This window comes from Rhinolophus hipposideros, assembly GCF_964194185.1.
Source record: "Rhinolophus hipposideros genome assembly, chromosome: 6".
Lineage (NCBI taxonomy): Eukaryota > Metazoa > Chordata > Mammalia > Chiroptera > Rhinolophidae > Rhinolophus > Rhinolophus hipposideros.
Window position 1 is genome coordinate 76,884,081 of NC_138052.1, and position 23,610 is coordinate 76,907,690.

The 23,610-nt window shown below is 37.1% G+C and overlaps 1 protein-coding gene across 5 annotated transcripts in view; it reads left to right on the forward strand.

Annotated features, from left to right (window-relative positions):
- PIKFYVE (phosphoinositide kinase, FYVE-type zinc finger containing) overlaps positions 1–5,350 on the forward strand; it is a 73,564-nt gene extending 68,214 nt beyond the window's left edge. For all 5 annotated transcript variants that reach the window (XM_081052325.1, XM_081052324.1, XM_081052327.1 and 2 more), the window contains 3 exons: positions 581–842; positions 1,268–1,342; positions 2,045–5,350. In XM_081052325.1, the coding sequence (XP_080908451.1) occupies positions 581–842; positions 1,268–1,342; positions 2,045–2,160 (453 nt within the window). In that variant the 3' untranslated portion in view covers positions 2,161–5,350. The remainder of the gene's footprint in view (positions 1–580; positions 843–1,267; positions 1,343–2,044) is intronic.
- The last annotated feature ends 18,260 nt before the right edge of the window (positions 5,351–23,610 follow it).

Here is a 23,610-nt window from a genome sequence, read left to right on the forward strand (position 1 = left end):
ATTGATTTACATCCTGGCACTAGCCCTTTATGTCATCATGAGCCAGGAAACAACTGACTAGCAGCGGTCTGTTAAATACACCTCAGGTCGCTGGCCTTGTACCCAAGTCCCCTGACCTTTGAGTGTGTTGCTTTTGCTACCATCCCCAAATTCCTAGAGATATGCTGTTGTTTCTAGGCTGCCATAGTAATTACAGAGTTTTGGTATCAAAACTTTTAAGTTTCCTAAGACAATTTGCGTCTGATTTTTAAACTGCTTTCTATTCCAATGATACATATTTGGAGTTAGTTGGTGATGTTTTCTAAAGACGATTAAATGGGTCAGTTATTTCTGAAATGTTTACTGAGTACTTGGTGTTTCATTTGATACAGTTATATCACTATGCATTTTATGTATTATACAATTATGCATGCATTTAACGACTTACGTTATACATGTTATGATTAAGTTTTTAAATTAAATTTAAAAGTATATATAATGGTAGTAGTTACAGGGAACCTTTCTGCCTTTTCAATTTAATTATATTAATTAATCATTTGTAGCAACTAACAAAAATAACCGAGGATTTTCTTTCTGTTAGGTTTTTGATTTGAAGGGTTCACTTAGGAATAGAAATGTGAAAACTGATACTGGGAAAGAGAGTTGTGATGTAGTCCTGCTGGATGAAAATCTCTTAAAGATGGTTCGAGACAATCCTCTGTATATCCGTTCTCATTCCAAAGCTGTGCTGAGAGCCTCAATTCGTAGCGACTCCCACTTCCTTTCTAGTCACCTCATTATAGATTATTCTTTGCTGGTTGGACGAGATGATACCAGCAATGAGCTGGTAGTTGGAATTATAGGTAAGTCAACAGCATACCTTGCTTATAATTCATGTTCATGATTGAAAACAGAATAAAATTTCAAGATCATACTGAACCTGGTCTAGTGATAGCTTATTGAATATTTTCACCAACTTTCATTTGAAAATTCGAAAGCAATAGTTTTTAAATTCTAATACCCTCTATTTTTATTCAGTTTCCTCATTTCCATTTTCATTATCTTTACCAAAAATGTCTGTATTCAAAAGTCACTTATAAGTGAAGTCCCGTGAGGTTTTTGTGAGGATTAAATAAATTAATATGGGGGAAAAAAACCCTTAGGACAGCACTTACCAGATTGTCAATAAACATTAACTATTGTAGAAGTAATAGTAATAGTAATTACTATAGTCATTTGCTTATGTTTATTAACATAACTTTACTGCTAATATTGCTCCCTGCAACAGATTATATTCGAACATTTACATGGGACAAAAAACTTGAGATGGTTGTGAAATCAACAGGAATTTTAGGAGGGCAAGGTGAGCAGCATTTTCATTTTATTTACTCTTTAAACTGTTCTCATGTTTTCCTTATCAGTTGACATTTAAAAAATGGATATTTTTAAATTCTTAAAAAATAAGTGGTTATCTCTCCTTATCATTTCCAAAATGATCAAATAATAAAGGGAGTTAATTAGGTGGGGAAATATTGGGTTTAAGTTTGTGTTAAAATGCCAGAGATTCTCAAAATGAAAAGTTGAAAAATAAAGGGGGGGGGCAGAGGTTCTAAATGAGAGGCTGTATTTAATTAACGCTTGAAATCTTCTAAGTTCTCTGAACACTGCTTGCCCCCTTTGCTTTCATATATCTTCATCTCTAGGCAAGAGCTTGTCTTTTAAAATAGAAACTCCGGGTGGAGGCGGGGTGGCCGGTTAGCTCAGTTAGCTAGAGCGTGGTGCTGATAACAGCAAGGTTGCCATGGTTGCTGGTTCGATCCCCACATGGACCACTGTGTACTGTGCCCTTCTTTAAATAAATAAATAAATAAAAAAAAAAAGTAGAAACTCCTACCAGGAAGGACCTGTCCCATGTCATGTGGCTCAGTGAACAACACCCCTGCCTCCTTTCTGAGACTGCTGGAGTGTATGTCTTTCGGGCAGTTTACATGAAAGAATGTAGTTGTTGAAGTGAGTTGGCTGATCATTTATGTGATAGCTTTCTTTTTCTCTTTCATAATCTTAGGTAAAATGCCAACTGTGGTCTCTCCAGAGTTGTACAGGACTAGATTTTGTGAAGCAATGGACAAGTATTTCCTGATGGTACCCGACCACTGGACAGGCTTAGGTATGAACTGCTGAAATGAGGCAGTCAGTTGGAAATGGACCGTGAAGGAAAGGGGGCTGGAACAAAGGACCGAAAATAAGCTGCATGTTTTATTTCTTCCTCCCATTCACCACTGTTCCCAGGGCCTTTCAGTTTTGTGGCTATGCAGGATGCCTGTAACTGAAGGGTTAAAGCTATGGATTTACACTTTAGTTTTTGATACCTACAAAGTGGCTATCCCTAGGCTGGAAAGTTGTGTGCACATTTTTTCACTTAAGCTTAAATATAGACACATTTCAAGGGCTAAGATCAAATGTATGGTTAGAGATGAGGAGATAGGGTGAAAATGGGTTATCATATTTGCTAACAATCTTATTAAGAAAATAATGTCTCATAGATTGTGATTCTCTTAGCATCACATTTGACACCTTTTGTACTTGGAATTCATTTGTAGAGCTGGTGAATTTTTTGTTGTTTCTTATGTAACAGTTTAATGTTTCCTATTATCAGAATTTCTGAAACCTTTAGAAAAATTCTGAATTATTCTATTAATGGCCAGTTAAATGGGTTGACACAATCTGTTCTTGTTTTACTGAGGAATTTGACTTAAATTGGGAATCCTGCCATGTTCTGTATCTTACCCTGTTTTCCAGTATGTTTGATGTTTTTCAGGTTCTGTCTTTACTTCTCTGTGGATGACAGGAGGTTACAGCCATTAACTTCAAGCCTTTTTAAAACTTGTTAACAACATTTGTGCAATTAATATGTTAACCTGCACATATCTGCACACTCTTACTCTAGGTTTTTTCCCTCAATTTTCAGGGAAACATCAGTAAATGAGTCCACAATGACTAAATCCCCAAAGTTTTAGTATAAAGTCTGATTAGGAAGACTGATTAATGAAGAATTTTTTTTTCATGTGAAACATATGTAATATAAAAAATAGGCCCGATCCAAGAAATTGGGTGAGATAGAAGCACTTGCTTTTTTTTGTAATGGTAAAGTGTCTTTTTCAATATAACCAGCAATATAAGTGATATCTATAAAATTAGAAAGTTTCCACTGTGGACATCCCTGTTTCCTAACTTTCTGCAGGAGTTTCTAGGCCAGTTCTGACTACTGAGAATTGGTAAAAGGTAAAATAGTCTTAGTAAGGAACCTCTTGTTTAATAGAGTGGTTGTTTAAAAAGTGGTCAGAAGTACTAAGCGTACTAATGTAACTGAATATTTCCTCTTGGCTTCTTTCCATAACAAGGATATTACGGGGATTTATAAAGTTGTAAAAATTCTACTCTTTTCAGGCTTCCTATAATATAGCACACTTTTTTTGTAACTTTCACATAATAATAAGAACAAATCTGGATACATTCCAGTTACAGAGACTATAATACATAAAATAGGAACATTTTGGAAAGTTTGCTTTAGAGAATGAAAGCATTAGTTTGGTGTATGGTGCTTATTAGAAACGTGGTTTGTTTTGAACTAGAAGCAACGTGACCACGGTCTTATGACTGATCTGATGATAAGCATTTTTTTTTAAAATGTGGTGTGCCTTTTGAAAACATACAAAACACTGGTGATTTCAGTTTTGATGTCAAAAACTAGTAAAAGAGTTCTACAGGAGTGAAACATATGGAACATTATTAATTTCTTATTTGTCCAGGAACGATGGATGTTGCATCTCATTTTGAATGCAAACACTATTTTGTCTCACTGTTCATTTTTTCTGTCAAGATACTTTGGGTTATTTATCCTGTCTGTTTCCTGCACCCCCAGTCATGAACACTCCAATGGAAAGTGTCTTCCCCTGGCTCTAATCAGGTTGGTTGTCTCTGTTTTAGTCTCAGTACCATATGTGTGGCTTGGATCCTTCATTGGAATGGCTCCAGAAAATAATTATGTGTCTTTTTTATTTTGTTTTCCTTGTCCATGACTTGAAGAACTGTTTTTTCAAAGTACTCCTGCCAATTAGATACTTTTGTGACTAAAAAAAATTCCAATATAATATAATCTGAAGTGATACTTGCTGCCTTGCAAGGGTGATCTGTCCTTTTAAAACTGTCTTAATGAAGAAGGAATATAAAATGTAATTTGTTGTGAGTGGTAGAACTGTATCCCTGGCCCCCTGCTGCTCGTGTTTAGGCCACCCATATGTATGAAATATTTCAAATACTGTGCTACTCAGTGTTAAGCATTGAATGACGTTACCTCTCTTGAATTCCCTTTCGAGGCCTGGAGAATATTAATGCTGAAAAGTTAAGAGTAAGGAAGAAATCTTAATACTTTCTTCCTTAGAATAAAATATGAATCCTGAGATTAATTGCTAGCACATAGCACAAGAAAACTACATAAACATTGTATTGTGTAAAAATCTTATTTACAAATGTGAAGCTTTTTGATGCCATCAAAATTTTATTAAAAAAAAATAAAAGGATTTACTTTTTCTTACTCACGCCTGAGAAAAATAAGGGGAATAAGCTGTTGCAAACCCTTTTGTAGTCTCTTGACTATTTTAAATTAATAGATACTCAAATTTTCCTATAAAATGTCCTGCTTATAATTTTTTCCTTGATTCAGCAGTGATTGGTTTTCTAGCTTTGGCTTTTATTGGATAGTGTAAAAAGTAGGGTTGGATTGGTTTTTGTAGCATTAATTTCTCCTTGGCATTTTACCCCTTAGCAGTGCACTTGTATAATACTACCACGGAAAGTAATCTACTTGTAGAAAGTTTGCTTAGCTAATAGAGTGGAAACTATTGCGAGTGAGCCTGATGGAGAAATAGATCAGGCCATTCAGTATTCCTTAGTAACATACTGGCTTATGCAGTATTCAGAGCATATAGTGCAATGCCTTTTCTTGTTTTGTTCTTTTTTGTAACACAGGTGCAGTGTATTATAGAAATATTAAAATTACAGTCATGAGCATTTTTATTAATGCTTCTGTGCTGATTTTGTAAAAAAGTGTACATTATGTCTTTTGACGGGTTTAATTTTAACTAGAGAAATGATATTGTAAATCATTACAGCCTCTTCTAATTTAGTGTGAAAAATTCAATTAACAATATTGAAAATATTCAATGTATTATATTGTATATATTTCTCTACTTTGGTTCTAGCTGTTTTATATGATTGACATGTTATTTAAGAAATAAAACTGCCTTGACCTTTTGAAGACTTATACTGTAAATAAAGAAGACTTACAATAAACTGAGAATCAGCTTCACTTAGTTTTGAATCTGCTTGAGGAAATTAATAAGGGGAGATGGGGTTTGGTGTGCCGGCCTGGTCCCCTGCCCCTGTCCCCTGGCCTCTGTTGCCCTCTGTTCATTCTCGCCCTGTGTGTTTTCCAAGAATTTAAATCTTTCACCAATCCTTTTCCTTACATCACAGAAAGGGGATCTTAAATCATAGGTTCCCTTCCACCAGTAAAAAGCGGCCTGACCTTTTGTGCCGTTGCCCAGCCGGGAATCCTGAATCTGTCTCAGGCTCTCTCAGCTATTACTTTCTCCCACATTCAGAGTTTACCTGAAGTGGATCCAACTGTGCTGCAGCTTGGCAGCTGTGGGCGTGGCGGCCCCTCATCAGGTGCCTGGACTCACCCTGGGTAAGTGAGAGCCCAGGCTGTCACTCCCAGGGGCACTCAGATGGCACCGACGCTCTGCTTTTCCCTCACAGTGGTGGGAAAGGTGCAGGCACTGAGTTTTCTGCCCTCACCTCGAAGTCTCTTGTGTCAGAAATTAATTTCTGACAAAATGTCTGAGGTAATGCTTAATGTAAACTAAGATTTTTTTAACCTCATTTAAAAATTTTTGGTTAAAAAATAAAATGTATCATCTCAACCATTTTCAAAGTTCAGTAGTGTTAACTATAGTCACATTGCGCAATGCATCTCCAGAACTTTCTCATCTTGCAAAACTGAAACTATACCCATTAAATAATTCCTCGTTTCACCCGTGACCCCAGCCCCTGGTAACCACCATTCTACTTTCTGTTCCCATGAATTTGACTGCTTTGGGTTTGCATTATAAGTGGAATCATACAGTAGTTGTCTTTTTGTGACTGGCCTATTTCACTTAGCGTAATATCTTCAACGTTCATTTCAAGTTGTAACATTTCGTTTTCTAAAGTTGAATAAAACCGTTGTTTGTGTATACCACTTTTTTTTACTCATCATCAGTGGACATTTGGATTGCTTCTACTTCTCGGCAATTGTGAACAACACTGTTATGAACATGAGAGGACAAATATGTCTTCAAGATCCTTTTTAAAAATTCTTGTGGATAAAAACAAGTGGGATTGCTGGATCACGTGGAGGTTACATTTTTAAAATTTTTTGAGGAAACTCCATATGGTTTTCCATAGTAGATGCACTATTTTACCATCCCACCAGTAGGACAAGGGTTTCAATTTCTCCACGTTCTCTCTAACATCTATTTATTTGTTTGTTTATTTATTTATTTAGTCAGTTACCACCCTGATGAATGTGAGGTAATACCTCATTGTGGTTTTGATATGAATTTTTCTGATGACTAGTGATGTTGAGCATATTTTCATATACTTGTTGGTCAAAGTAAAAAGGTAGTTCTCTATTCATGTCTTTAAAAAATGATTTTTTAAAAATCCGATCTTTTAATTGAAGTCCTGCAACAGAATAGACAATAGCATAACGAGGGAGAGAAAATTTTAATTCAATATGCAAAAATATGCCATGAGGTACCGCCAGATAGTTGTGACCTGCACACAGATGTATATTATCACCTGGACAGAGCGTGTTCTGGGGAGAATGGAACCCTGAGCCAGATTGCTGGTGTTGCCACCATCTTTGTCTTTTAGCTTCTTGTCTTGAAAGTGCTGCATAACATCCAGGTTGTTCAGGAATATCTAGGTATAATGAATTGTCCTTTAGCTTATTGGCAGCAGAGCATGGTAGCTGCTTCCATATTTTCCCACATGAATTTAACAGACATTGCTGCTGCTAACTTGCCACTTCATCTAGGAGAAGCCCATTTGGTTCCCCCGCCCCATCCCCTCCACTAACAGTCATGATTCCCTCTAGTAATGTCACTTAAAGCGCCAAACTACAACATGGTATCATGACAGAGCTACTCCTTAGGAGAGTCCAGCTCAAGCTGTTAACAGAAGAGCACAGCCTCACGTTCTAGAAGTGATTCGTCTAGTAACATCTTTGACTGATCACAGCACCATTGAATAGAGGCCCTGCTGTATCTTCAGTGCTTCATCGCTAACTGCCCATAGGTGCAAATTACAAGAACTACTCTTAATTGCAGAGGATTGCTTTTTGCTTCTGTCTATTGGAAGTGAATGCAATTGTAGGTGACACTGAAGATGGCTCTAGGAAATCCAAGCTCTTTGGTGATGATGGAAGGTAGACACTACCTTAATCCAAGCCTGGAAGGTGCTTTCTGGCACATTCTGACTGGCTGCCACAGGACTGAGATTGTTATCTGCTACTTCTCATCAACATGGCGTGTACTATTCACGATCAGCAACACTTTTCTGCTGTATCCTTGTGGTAATAAGCCACCTGGTGAACAGAGGGTTGCTCTGGAATAAGTCAACCCATGGCTATTTTGCTTCATGTCACTTTGGTTCTCAATTCTTGTTTGCTTTTGCAACGTTTATCAATAGCTAGATGATTCTAAAACTTTTTGTTTTGCTTCCAACCAAGTTTAATTAACGAGGGAAAAGCTAAATTGTGTGTAATGGAAGCTGTCTTGACCAAGAGTATATTAATTTATGTTGCAATCTATGAATAAACTGATGATCTAGAAACTTTTATGCTTAGATGATCATACAGATGAGATTTACAAATTTTAATTTTGGTAATTATATTTGCTACAATACTTGCTGATTTAAAAAACTGCAAACTAAAATTGACAGTCCCTGCTATTATTACAGAATGATATGTACATTATGTGTAAATGAAGAATATTGTTTTCAGGGAAGCAACAAAACATCATTTCTAGAATAAGATAAATCCTAAGCCTAAGCAAATGTTAGTTGTACAGTTCATATGAAATTTCACACCCCCTCAGATTAATAGTACAGTATTGTCTATTCCCATTAATATATTTTTAATCTATTGTACAAACTAGATGAAATTGTTTCTCAATTCATCTGTATTACTTTCAACCTCATCCCAAAGGTGGAAGAGTTTCTTCTCCTTTCCAAGGTTAACTCCGCTCTCGTCTTTTATTCTTCATTTCTTACTCATATCTTCTGCTGGATCATTCTCCAAAAAGTAGCCCTTATTTTTCTTATCCCTTTAGCTTCTCTTGTATTTACTCTTTCCTTTCAATAGACTGGCATGTTTTAGTTCCAGTCACAATCACAGCCGTCTTCCTGAATCTTCCCTAATCCAGTAATCTTGTCTTTCCTCTTCCATTACAGGATTTTGCAAAGGCACTTGCCGCATTCATTGCTATTAATGTCATATACCTCATGCTAACCTCACGTCACCCCTTGCAATCTGCTTTCTATCCCTGACTGCTTGCTCCTTTGAAGATCCCCTTTGGTTTCGCATGCTTGTGAAATCTAATGGCCTCAATGCATATTGATTACTAGTTAGAATGGAAAAGACATTTATTTTTAAAAGCAACTAAATCCAGACAATAGCTTCACTCATTCAATCAGCATACATGTATGGAACACATACTCTTGGCTGTGTCCTAGTGATGCAGATGAAAGACACCCCGCCCAGCCTCAAGGAACTAACAGTTCAGTAGTGGAAATGGATAGAAAACAACCACAAGATGTGAGGTAAAGACATAAATGTCTATTTTGTTGATGGAGGTAAATGTTTATTCAATAAGCAACATGACAAATTTGCTGATTTGAAGAATGCCATATTTAAGTGAATCTGGAAAAGAATTGTTTTACTTTAATAATTTTAGAGAATAATATTACTTACAAAAATCTTTTATTTTTTTCTTTAAGATGTAAACTTGTTGCAATCTTCTTTGTAAAGTGATGCATTTCCCCTGGGAATGTCAAGGAGAAGTTTATTTCAAGTATCTGTCTTGGAACATGCTGAATGGCTAAGGGATGGTGGTTCTCTAAGCTAAGGCTGAAGGATAACTCAAAACCCTGGTGAAGACACCTTAGTGAAATCCTACTTAAAAACTATTATAGTTTGAAATTGCTTTATGAAGGCAGTGACCTTTCCTTACTCATTTTTGTGTCCTCACTAACAGTCTTTTGCATATTTGGACTAGAGACAAAGCCATGGCACTCTAGGGACAGAGTGCTACTTGTAAGTAGCCACAGTTTCTCCTATGTAAGCTGCCATGTTTTTTGTCGTAAGACTTGGTTATCATGACCCTTACTGATTGATCCAACAGGCCTTTATGCCCAAAGCAGCCTTTTGCGTAGCCTAGATGTACAGAGCCCACCAGCCTATGAGGTGATCTGGTTTGAGGACTCGAACTAATAGAAAGGCTCCATGTTGGATAGTACGTAATAGATCCAATCAAATTCTCTTTTCTTGGTCATTTTGACTTATAAAGAAAGCTTTAGAAGTAGAGACTTTCTATAAACTGAGACAGCAGAGGGAGAAACAGAGGGAAGCTGAGTTGTGAGGAGTGTGGGGTCAGTGTAGGGAGGAAGAGAGAGCTGGCTTCTGAGCGGATGACCAGATGGCCATGTCTTCAGCACTTCTTTGAGTTGCCACTCAGGATAGGGATAACTTCGCAGCTCTCCATGAAGCCCAAATGAGTCCAGGGTTTCCTTTTTTTTCCCACGTGTAGATAATAAATGCCCATCAGGTGACCTGGCCATGGCCTGAAAGTCTAACACAATATTTAGGCACTAATAATTCCAAAAGGAATTATTAATGCTTTCATTGCCATATCACATAGTAACAGCACGCCAACTTCACCATACTATTAACATCTAGCCTTATGTGGTTTCTATGTTTTTCAGTCAGTAATGATTGCATTTTTTGCCAAGATAAGGTAGTGTTAAATGGTATTGCTTGAAATACTGTGCCTTTTAATGTAAACCAGCACTTTAAAAAGTACCACAAAGGGAACCAATCAGGTAAGCTTGGTTTTATCATCTATATTATTTTAGAATAGTTCTTATTTAAATCAAAATGCTTGCTGTTATGTTCTAATGCATTTTTTACATGTAAATAAAATCAGGACTGGCATACATGATTTTTCATTAGAGAGGCTTTGTTCGAGGATGAAACATTTTTGTAAAATTTGTCCTTGTTTGAAGTTGAAATTTCATGTTACCACAAGAATTGATCGGCAGAAGGTCTTTTACAATCTGTAAATTGATTTTGTAAGAGTACCCACATAGTTTTTGCTATTATTCTTGGACTTGCTCCCCAGCCCACAAAGGCAATTAAGGAAGAAAAAAGAAAACCCTCATCTGAATCATCTATTAAAATCTAGGTTGTACTCAGTGACATCACATTTTATTTCCTGAGCTCATGATATCTAATACATACCTTGGTCATGTTTACATATATGGGCTCTCTTCTCTGCAGTCAGCACTCCACTCTCCCTTCCATCTTTCCCTATTTTGTGCTCCCATTCCCAGTCCTTTTGATGGAAAAAAATTCCTCTTTCAAGTATCTAAGGTACAGATGCTAGAGGACTGCCTTCAGCACCTGTTGCCTCCCACCTCCCTCAGGGACTCGAGAATATGTGCTTCCCCCCCCCCCATGTGCTTTCTATGAACTCTAAACCAAGAATTCAGACTAAAATAGGGAAAAACTCAATTATTCAGACATGTTTGGTCTCCAAGACAGAGCTGGTATTCTCCCTTTGTGCCTGAGACTGACTTGAGCTCTAACAGAATCCCAATGTTTTAGTTTAATCAAATTATAAAACCAACTCAGTAGCCACAGCATTCAAGGGTTTCCAGGCAGAGAACTGACTTTGAAGGGCATCTGACAATGTGCACTGTCCCTAGTTCTCACTGCTCGTAGATTTAAAAGCATGTAGCAAATAGTTTAACATGATTAACCCAGGTCTGTCATGCAAATGTCATAATGAGGAAAAAAATTAAAGTATACATATTGAAAATATGCTGGTCTTTTCATGAAAATTCAAAAATTTCGTTAGGACATGGATGCAGAGGTAGGCAAGAAACAGAGGAAGCCAAATTACTTAAGGATTGTTGCTGGATGTGTATTAGGCTCCTACTAATTTAAGTCCTGAATTCATAGGCACGCATTTATTGCTAAGTTAAAATAATGGAAATTCTAAACAGAACCTGATCTATGATTGTGTAAATTTGGGTAGTTTTCCTTTTTGACCCACGTTGTTGGCAGACCTTCACTTACTGAAAATAATGACTCACGTAGAAAGGAGACCTCTTCTCCAATGAAAAGTTATTTATGTTTCAATAAAATTCAGTAATAGTAGTCACTTCCTCTCAAACTGGAGTCATGCTGGCGGTACATTACATACCTGCTCTCAGCTATTCTCTTTGGATTCTAGCCAGTTGTCAGTACAAAGAATATAAAATGTTCCTTTGGTGAAGTCAGGATTTTTGTTCCAACAGACTGTCAGCCCTCACAAGTCATGTGCAGTTTCCATCTTTAATGAGGTGTAAAATCCTGGCCTATTTATATTAAAGGGTATAATTGTTTTTTGTGGTTTTTTTCCCCAGAGCGATTTTACATTCATTTCCAATTTGTTTGCTAGCATCAAATCATAGATCCATAGAACCTAGCTATCTTTTGTAATTTCTCTCTTCTCTAGACAGGTTTATGTTTATTTCTAAAGAATAGAGAAATTAGTAAAGATAGGTTCTATGTATCTATAATATGAAGCTAGCAAGCAAATTGGAAATGAATGTTAAATCGTTTTCTGGGGGAAAGAAAAACAAGTTTTGCTTTACTTATGACATCTAACCACGTGGTTATGTTTCATTTTTTCCCAATCAAACAAGTCTTAAAATGAGAATTTGGTCATCATAAAGCTCTAGCAAAATATTGTCAGTATTAATCGTGTAGTCCCTTTTCATGAAGTCAGCACCATAGAAAATTGATTGGGCATGTTAAGTATTCACATATTTTAATAAAACAAGAAATACCTGGTGTTAAAATCACTGTGATGCAAATATTTAGAAAAATATGGTTTGCTTAATGAATGAGATATTAAAAAAAGGTATTTCATTTTTATGACTGCTTCCTCTCTAAGCTAAACTTGGGTTGATATTTTTTTTAAAGTAGTAGCAATGATGTAATGGAATTCCAGATTTGGTAGGGAAAAGGGACAACACCCCTGAGTTCCAATGTCAGCTCCCACCACACATTATCTCTGTGACCTTGCGTAAGTCACCTATCCTTCATAAAGCCTCAGTTTACTCGTTTCTAAAATGGTAATAATAGCTACTTTATTAAGTAAACAAAGGAGTGGAACTGCTAGGTCCTATGGTAAGTATATGTTTACAATGGTAAGAAACTGCCAAACTATTTTCCAAAATGGTTTACCATACTTGATTTTTAAAAGAAGAAACAGACTATTTTGATGCTATATATCCACAAGCTTAGAGAATCAAATAGCTTCCTAATCTATGTAGGAGTTGCCTAGGTAATACATTGTGGAGAGTGTGGGTGGAACAGATACACAGGAAACATGAGTTGGAACATTTTGCTTTAGCTTGCCCATCCCACCTCATTCCCGAGTCTGATCTCCTCTACCCCTCACAAGTAGATGGATTCTTCAGCCCTTTTCTGCTCTACTAGTTACGGAATGATCAGACAGAGGCAGGAAGAACTTGCGCTGTTTCAGGGAAATTTTGACATTACTCTGTACTTCGGTTCTCTGGATGGCTATACACAGGTCATCCCAGCTGTCAACTTAAACTGGAGGTTTATTAGCCCAGCATTGACCAGGACACTGTTACTCTGAGGTTCACTTCATGTTGTTTGTGTGTCCTGGGTCAGAAACCTGGGGCCTCCGCATTGATCCCAGTCCAAGCTCCTTCTGCCTTCCCATTACTGTCCCGTTGGGAGACCTGGGGCCCTGACTAATCATTATCAGCTTATTCTGCCTAAGAACTGCACCTGTGCCCTAGTCAGTTCACTCTTTCTGTTTCACCCTAATGGGCAGATGTAGGCGGGCCCATCCCCTCAGTTTCTGTACCAAGCCTTTGACAGTAAAACTGTTACATTGTCTTGAAATTCATCAGTGAAAAAACATTCCAAAGGAAGTAGTTAAGGGGTTATAAGATGCTAAATATTTTAATTTCTTTTAAGTGTAATTTTGGTCTAAAGCAAGGACGATTTTCCTTTTATTATTTGTACACCATATACCAGTTGATTCTTAGACCTTGGGTAGAAATTTGTTAAAAGCCATGGATGTAAAATAGGTGTTTATCTGTGTTGTTTCACAACCTCAGGAGTTTCCTGGGTGAAATCTGAAACTGGTCCCTGTATATGGAGGGCAATGAGAAGACCGGAGAAAGAGGCACACCATTCCAGATTGGTAGGTGGCAGGTTTAATAAGCAAGGGAATTATATATGAGGCTTGTCTTGGTAACTGCAAGATGAGTAGATCTCCCCACCCACCAGAGTCTTAACAATTTACATAGAGGCCTTACCTAGGTTCAGTCATGTATACCATCCAGATGGTGTCAACACGTTACTCTCTCAAGGTTATGTCTTTGAAATGGCTGCAGCTATGGAAATGGTGAGCAGAACATAGGCGTGCATTCCAAGAGCAGGGAAGGGGTGAGAAGCCTCGGAGTGCCTGGGTCCAGCTGGAGTGTCAACTGGTGGTCATGTGCTCTCAATGACCCACCAACATTCTGGTGTCTCTGCTCAACTGCTCCCATATAGCTACTAGGAAGAGATTTAGGGGCGTGGTATACACAGCAAAGGAGGAATAATAACCTTGTTAGGGACCCCAATGCACTTTAGAAGATATGAGAACAAGTCCTTACATTTTCTGGTAGAATTGTTTCAAAAGGCAGAAATGCTTAAATGTTTAAATAAGATTCTCGTGAAGCTCATACAACATCCAGTGACAACTCTCAAAACCCTCTAACATTTGATTTATTCTGGTCGTATTGTGCAGCATAGAATACCATAGTTATTTTTACCCTCTTTATCTAAATTTCTTCTGGCCTATAAATGACCCCAAGAAAATAATCTAGAAATACAACATTCCATTGAAGTAATGAATAGGGAACATATTGATTGCCATTAGCTGAACTTGAGCATAATGTAGGAATGTGAGGGCTGGTGTTGATTCACAATGGAAACAGTTAACTATCACATGTCTGCTGAGACTCGGGGAATCACCCCAACAAGCGTCAGTGGGGACCTGCGTGCTCTGGTCAGGACAGAGCTCCTCCATCCTCAGGGCCTGTTTTCCAAGATGAAGATAACAGTCTGGGAGGAGCAAATTGAGGGTAGGATATGGGGTAAGTTAAGGCTTCTTCTTCTAGTTAGGACCCTCCATGTAGAAGACAGGAGTAGGGAATAAGTGTTTTCACCTGACCTTTACTTGAACAAAAGATATCCATATGAGAAAAACCTAAATACCCCAACAACAGAGCAGATGGCCAAGCAATAGCATGTGTGGCACAGAAAACAAGTGCAACAGCAGTTCGCAAAGTGGGAGTTGAGTATAGCTGAACTGGTTAGAGCAGGTTTCCTGGCTAAGGTGGGGCTTGCCCAGGCCCTTAGCATTTGTATTGATGGAAAGAGTCGGGTGGAAATCTCACACCCAAAACGGGCTCCGCCAGTGGATTTGAGGAGATTTGAGTATTAGTGTCAGAAATACCAGGAAGAGTAGGGCATAATAATATGGAGAAATGTATGAAAGCATGGAGGCTCATGATATCCAGTTTGGGGAATGTTGACTACGGGCTCTGGAGATTTGGAGAGAGACATAATGAAACTTTTTAAAATCTGAATTCACCAAGTTCAGGATAGGTAAACCCAAAAACATCTTACCATTCTATTACCTCCCCCATATGAAATCGTACCCTGATAGCAATTTAACGTAAAAAAAAAGTTGTTAATTCAGTACTGTTGCTGAATGCTAGTTTCTTTAAACACACACACACACACACACACACACACACACACACACACGTCTCTTTTGGAGAATTTTTCTATTAGGTAGATGAATTGTTATTTAAGCTGAAAGTTATATAGTCCCATAAAACAATGAAGCATTTAGAGGATAACCACAAAAGGAGAGATTATTGTTATGTATATATATATCAAAGTGATTCAGTTTTAATATTTTGGATTGAAATAAAAGAGAATAAGCAAAAATAGCATGAACTCCCTGCTTACAATAGAAATAAAAGCTTTGTGCTTTAAAATATTGAATAGAGAAAGTTTACTTGTATTTATGATTCTCTAAGTTACAATCATTATCTGATAATTTAATATTTTTCATTAATACCTTTCTTTAAATAGTACAGGAAAATGATCTGTTCCAAGAACTGTGTTCTTTAATTTACTTGTATGTATGCTATGATTATTTAAAAAATGTTCTATTGAGTAAAGGTCATTTAAAGAAACAAGCAGTGAAAGTGGTTAATAAACATGTAAAATGATGTTCCTTTGCTAATATTTAAAGAAATGCAAATTACAATGAGATACAGTTTGCCTCTCAAATTAATACTTTAAAAATTGTTGCATAAATTTTATGGATAGGACAACAAATCAACATACATTTTTTGCCAATTGATGCACATAATTGAAACTATAAATACGTTCTCATGCTTTGACTCAGCATTCCACTTCTAGGCTGGTCATCTGGGAGAAAGCCCGATGCGGTCTAGAGATATCACAGAAATGCAGTCAAGAAAACATTGCAATTCTCTCCTGGGCTATAGTCCTTTTCACAGTGGTTCATTTTCTAGAATTCAACCGCAAATTACCTATAGTCTCCTAAATCAAATGTATTTGTAGGGCTCTGGATTTGAAATGGAACCCAGATGTGGCTTAAGGATTTGAAATAGAATCCCTGATGTGTCTTCCTACAACTTTATATTAAAAGACCTATGAAGACCTAGACACAGAAGATACAAAAAAAAAATATGTTTGACAGATAACTTATTGCCAGAATTGCTAACTACTAGGGCAGTAGAGCTAAACTGAGGATAAACTTCTTTGAACAAAGTAGCTCTGCCCATGTGAAACACATGTGAAGAACCTGTCCACCACTACCCTGACTCAGAGACCCCCAAATCTGGGCATTCATCTTCACTGTGTTCTGTGAGTAATTATTTTATGTAGCTTGACTGCTCTTCCGCACTTTCAATTTTCCTAAGTTTCCTCAAATACAGAAAGTTCCAGAAAACATTTGATTCATCAAATCTTTAATTTGTTCCGTATATCTGGCACAAGAAGGTGTCCCTTATTCCAGAGAAAGTCAGATTTAGATTATATTCATCATTATATTCATTTTATGAATATGAATGTTTTAAGCCCTGGTGAGTTCTGTTCACACAACACACTGTGTGTATACATATCTCACATTGTGTGTGGTGATTGATGGATTCAGATATAGATACACACAGATTCTGATACAAATGGCATTAGAGTATAGACATAGATACAATACAGCTATAAAATATATTTCATGTACATCTGGACTGGAGCTACATCAATAACTTACTGAGTTGTGAGGCATAAATAAGGTGAAGCTCAGCACAGCAATTGGCATATTGCAATCAATCATAATTAGAGAGAAAGATACACACAGAAAGAGAGAGAGAGAGAGAGAGAGAGGGAGAGAGAGAGAGAGAGAGAGAGAGAGACAGAGAGAGACAGAGAGAGAGATATCAGCTTTTTCATGTGTCTTCTAAGGGCTAATTCCATCATGGGGGCTTCATCTCGTGATCTAATTACCTCCCAAAGGTTTCAATCCAAATAACATTACATTGGGTCTTAGGGCTTTAACAGATGAATTTTGGGGGTCACAAGCATTCAGCCCATAACAAATAAAGTGCAAACATCTCAAGAATTTATATTCTCTATATAAGAATGTGTTAATAATTAGCAGAATTTTAAGTTTAGGTGGCAGTTTGTAATCTCTATTTTTTTAAAAAATATATTTTTACTTTTCAGTTCTTGAACTTCCATATACAAAGGGACAATCTGATATTTTCTGCTTTTTGAGATCTGAATTGCTATTTACACTATTATCATCATGAATTTACTATAATCTTATGTTTGCAGGTATAACACCTCATATTATTAAAACCAGTTTTATATACAGTATGAAATTTGATTTTTCAAGAAACATTCTATGAGATAGAGAAAAAAATATATTTTTATATTCAGATAAGCACCAGGGAGAATCTGGGGATTAGATTATACCACTAGAACATGGTGGTAGAACAAGTACAACTAGAACTAGAACAAGTAAATAGTTGTGTTTTTTCTTTCTTTTCTTTTTAATACTTGTGTTTTTCTCACATGCACATTTACATATCCACATCACATCACATCACACATCACATCACTCCAACAGGCAGTTCTTGACATAAGTGCACTCACAAGAGTCTGTGCTATGCTCTTCTCCTTGACACCACCTGTCTGATTGCTGTGGCTCCTGACTTTGCTACTTGCTTCCTTTAGAAAAAAATTCCTGGGCTTCAGGAATGAAGAGCCACTTAATTACCCCCCGCCCCCTTAAAAGTGTGGCTCAGTGTTTTTACACTTTGGTGATCATTTTTCATAGTGAAAATGACTGAGGAAAAATACCATCAGAGTGATTTTGCTTCTTTATTCTACCATCATACTAGTATACCTAGAGGATGTCACAGTATTGTAATCTTTTTATTAGTTATTCTCTGAAGAGCAATGACCACATATGTTGCAATTACTGATGACATCATTGCAACAGCCCTCTGACATTGGTATCCCTCTCCCCTAATTCATTTTAAAAGGAGCAGGAAACTGGTTCTCAAGGGTTAAATAATCTAGGGTCACAGATATCCTGGCAGTTGGCAGAACCTGGATTTGGGTGCAGGGCTTTTCTTCTCAAAGTCAGTCCATCAAAGCTGCACCATGTTTCCTTGGGGAGAGAGGCTACAATGTCATGAATGGAGTCATGAATGAACTTGCAACAGCTTAAGACCACCCTTCATACTGGTCCTAACACCACTGAAGCTGTAGTTCCACACAGTTTCGGGAAGGTCCCACCTTGGGTGATGTTCCATAACATCCTTCAACATCATGAGATCTCTTTCTTCTGTTCTGTCCACTGGTGACCCCATTTCATCAAGACTGGAGATGACCTGTTAGGCCATGTGTTTATCATCTTGTTCTTCCTGCATGTTTAGCTATCGACTCTTTGTTGGTACATAGATATCGTACCAACGTGTGAAATCCTCTGTCTCTGCATAATACGCATCCTTGTAAATGGTGTGGTTTGAAATACCAAACAATAGTAATTGCTCTAGAATAGACATATTGAGATAAGAATCATAAGGCACAGTAGAAGTGGTGAAATAAACATGACTTTAGAAAGAAAACTGTCAAAGACCATGTGCAAACTATTAGGATATGAGACATACCAAATCACTGCCCATATTTCTGAACTTCTGTTTCTCATGTTGGGTTGTAATTCTACCCCTAGAAGCTACAAACACAATTTTTAGCTGGTACCTACACCGGGGAAGAAAATAATACTAAATCTGATACGCAGTGAGCACTCTTGGATGTAGGCAACAAATATCCTGTAGATCAGACTCATTGGAGCATAGCAAACACATAAGAAAGAAATAAAGGATTATTCAAACCTTGCACGAATATGTTGAATTGAATCAAGTAACCTTAGCATGAACATCTGTGCCCCCTTCTTAGAATCAAGAGATTCTGATTAATAAGAATAAGGTGTTCATAATGTGAAGATACTTTCATATCTGAGTTTCAGCATTAAAGAGTATTACACATTCAAGGTATTGGAAAAGGCTACGTTTCTAATAATTGGTTTTCCATTACTTTGAACATTAGGAATATGCCATACTTTATAGAACAACACATTGAAAGCAAAAGTGTGTGCACGCATACACACACACACACACACACACACACACAATTTATTAGGGGAAAATCTCCAAATCTAAATAGACTGTCTACACTCGTTGGTGCAGCTTTGTAGCATTATGCACTGTTTCATTAAAATTTATCCGTCTCAATATATGGTGATGAAAGGAGAACTGACTCTGGGTGGTGAACACACAATGGGATTTATAGATGATGTAATACAGAATTGTACACCTGAAATCTATGTAATTTTACTAACAATTGTCACCCCAATAAATTAAAAATAAAATTAAAATAAAAGATCATACAGCATGATCAAAAATAGTGATAAAAAAATTGTTTCCTTCTCATTATTTTTCGCTTTGTTTTACTTAATTAACTTAATCAATTGTGAATTACTGCCAGTTATGTTTGCGGAAACCTGGGCAGTTTATTAACTCTCATAAACACCAAAAGATAACAGAAGCATTGGGGGACCAATAATTAAATGCATCTTTTTAATTTCTAACCTATAAATGGAATTTAGCTCATGATAGTTTGTAGGTTATTGTCAATGTGTGGAGTCTGAAATAGCACCTTCTTCCCAAGTCTAGGCTGTATGTGACCTCTGAGGGGAAGTCCTGAATCATGGTTAAGCTGACTCTTCCATTACCTCTTATGTTGCGTGCCAGACATTGGTGTTTTGTAGCAAACTATCAATGAGCAAAATTTTAAGATCCTTGAAGGAAGATTTCTTTTTTTTTACTATTTTATTGCCACAACCTGGAAAAGGAAAAGCATCTGGCACATAGAAAATGTTCAATAAAAATTTGTTGGAAAGATGAACAAATTGTTTTTAGTTCTGTCTTTGAGAGGAAACATATATATATGTATATATAAATATATATACACACACATATATATAATACATATTATATACATATATACATTATGTACATACATATATACATATTATAATACATATATAATATATATATACTACATATATAATACATATATATATATTCCTCAAATACCACATATCAGATATTTATTGAAAGTAAATACTTATTATCCAATGAAGAATAATAAGACATGTGATTTGTTATTAGAAATCAATTTATTCATCCAGCCTAAAAATAAAATGAAACAATAGAAAATTAATTTGGGGGGTCTTTGATTCTTAATAGTCTTTTAAGTCACAGAAATCATGGAAAAAACTAGATTTACTTCCCTAAGCATTTAGTAAAAAAAAAAAAAAGTTTCTTTTTCTCTCAGAATAAAGTATTCTAAGTCTTAGAGCAGATACGTCTTCATTATCTTTACTGAAACAGTGGTTTCTTAATTTTTCAATATGTAGAGTTACCCTTACACGCCTTGGTAATCTCTTCAAGGATTTGATGCCAGAATGGCCATGGAATTCAAACACATGTCTTATGCAGGAAATGGACGAGCAAACTCACTGTGGGTTTGTGGTAATTGCTGGTTGGAAGTGTTTCTTGTTTGAAGCAGCTGTGATCAATACTCTAGCCATTTCCAACAACCAGGATGACTTACTGAATGAGTTAAATGGGTGTTCTTAGACCAGAAGCTGTAGAAGAGGAGAAGAAAGACAATCACAGTCTTATGTTCAAAATGAAAAATATTCTTTAGGGACATTATTTAGAGAGTCACTTTAGAGTCTGTATATGGGGCGTATGGATGTGGTTTGGGAATGTAATTAGACTGTTGTGTTAAAAATATTTAAGGGACTTCTCTCTTCCCCGAAGTTGTTATATTACAAATTAACTTGTTGCTATTTTGATTTTGTGCCATTTGACACATACCTAAAACAATCTGAGTCCTTGTGATAACACAACAAAAGCTTGAATTATCAAATTAAACTCTCTTGAATTCTAGCTCTTAATCAGCTCTAAACTTGACTAATGATTCAAAATATCAGGCATACACCAGGCACAAATAAAACTGCCTTTTCTTGAAGAAGTCTGAGATCATTCTGCACAGCTTCCTAAATTAGCCCTATTCTCATGCAGTAGGGTGAGTTTTAGTTTTAGATCTAATAGACAAGCTTCTTTCTAAGCAAGACATTTTTCAAAAAGACATTTTTTTCGACCAAAAGGAGTAATCCGAGTTATGGAACATCACTTCTTCATACCCCCATTGATGAACTGTTTGTGTGATCATCCCTCATGTGGTAGCCAACCATACACTGTAAATTCTAAGTTTATTTACAATAAACAACTTACACAGAGATATATCCTCCTAACAATACTTTACAGCTATGACTCTTCATTATCTGTCCACTTCTAGTAAATACCATTAGTATGTTTATTGGGAAATCTGATCATGAACATGATCATGAGCATGATGATCATGAGCACAGGAAAGTGCTAACTCCGCAGGCCGGGGCTGCCCAAACCCTGCCCATTCCCGAGAGAAGCCAGTTTTCAGGATGGCCCCTGGCTGGCTCCTGGGAGATGAGTTACCTCTGAGGTCTTGCAGCATTCTGCTGGATGAGTGTTTTTGGATGCCTGAGGCCATGATGGCCTCAGTTGGACCAGGGAGTTTATGCTAACAAGGTGATCTGTGGGGAAGGTCTGTTTTTGCTGGAAGGGGGGTTAGGCTGGAGTAGGTGAGGTCAATAAAAACCCTGGACGCCAAAGCCTGGGTGAGCTTTCTGGTCGGCAGTGGTTTGCGTGAGTTATTGTGCAGTATTGCTGGGATAATTAAGCACGTCTCTGCAGCTCCACTGGGAGAAGACATCTGCAAGCTTGTGCTTGGTTTCTCCTGAACGTTACCCCATGTGCCTTTTCCCTACGTTGAATTTAATCTGTATCTTTCTATTGTAATGAACCATAACCGTGAGCGTAATAGCTTCTGAATCCTATGGGTCCTTCTAGCAAATCCTCCAGAGTGAAAATGGTGTGGGCTTGGGGACTCCTACTACAGCATGTTTATAAAGAAATGTGAGGTTTCTCTTTCCTCTCTGATAAAGAGAAAAGTTTGCAGTCCTGTTGCTTACCTTTTCCTTTCAGATAAAAGGCAGTAGCTTTTATCTAAATGTTTTTTGAATTAGGTCAGAGAGAGGTCAGTATATAAATGCTAAGAATAGCTACTTTAATTTCTAAAGCCTATTTCTGTTTTATTTGAAACATGATGCATGTGTGTTATATTTAACTAATCAAGATATTCTTTTATCAAAAAATATTTGATGTCTAGACAACTCTCTAACCAGATGTATTTGTGTCTCTTGAACTGTCCTATACAAGTAAAAAAGTTTTGTGGGGGAAATAAAAACAAATTTTATAATAGACCTTGATAAATATTTGACAAGTGTTGACTTCATAGTTCCAGAATAGAAACCAATGGGATATGGTACATGAAAGTCAGTAGATCTAGTTTACCAATATTATGCTCATTCATTCATTGTGCTCCAAATGTCTGAAGGAGGTACACAGTAGGATTATGCCATGCTTGGATATATTGGATGTGTGTGAACAACTTCTATGAAGAAATCGTTTATAATCTCACATACATTGAATCTCTTCAAGTAATTGATCCACTGATGGTCTCAGTTTCACCTGGACTGTTCCTAAATCTGTCTTCAGCACTCCTCTTAGACTCACTGTCCAATTTCACGTTCTCTTGAGTTCTCAACTTCTCCTCACCTGTCACCAGTATGTTCTAATGTCACCAGAAATGCAACATGAGGAGTTAAGATTAGCATCTTTCCCCTCCAAAAACAGTACCCTTTCCTGCCTCCTCATCACAGGCAACATTATTCCCATTCTTTTGGTCCCAAGATTAGCAGAAAGGGACTTTTTAAAATTCCACCATCCCTTTTACCTCCCAATGCCAGTCAGTGACCAAGTCCTGTTAATATATATTTTTTCACATTTTCTCTCCGCTCTCTCCCTTCCTGTGTATTTTCCTGCTTATCATTTCCATCCTCGGGATTTGCAGCTGTATTTCCCCTCCTCCTCAAAACCACTATTCCAGAGCCCATCATTCTCTCCCACGTATCCCTCCCTTTTCACATGCTTTTCTCTCTGCCCTGAATGCCCTCTTCATATCCTTTGTTGACGCACAGTCTCTGTTTTTCACATTCATTCCCATGTTTCCTCTAGAAAACCTCTCTCACCCGCACACACAGGGTTGAGTGGACTCCACTGTTTCCATTTCTCCCTCATGGGAACACACTGGAGAGAGGACAGGATTGTTCTATCTGAAGCTCTCGTGCCCAACGTCCCCGGTATGTTGTAGTTATTATTACAAGTTGTCCTCTTACGTATCTCCCTGGTTCCTCCTTACTGCATTTGTTCGACGAAGAGCAAACAGAACATTTTTTTTTCTGTAAAAATATTTTCATGTTTCAACTTTGCAGTGAGCCTGACTGGCCACCATGCCATTCCAAATTCCACATCTTAGCCAGGTAACGAGAGAGACTCCTAGCTCATGTCACTTCTCACCTTTCCATTCTCAGCAGCAAGGCACTTTTCCCCCTT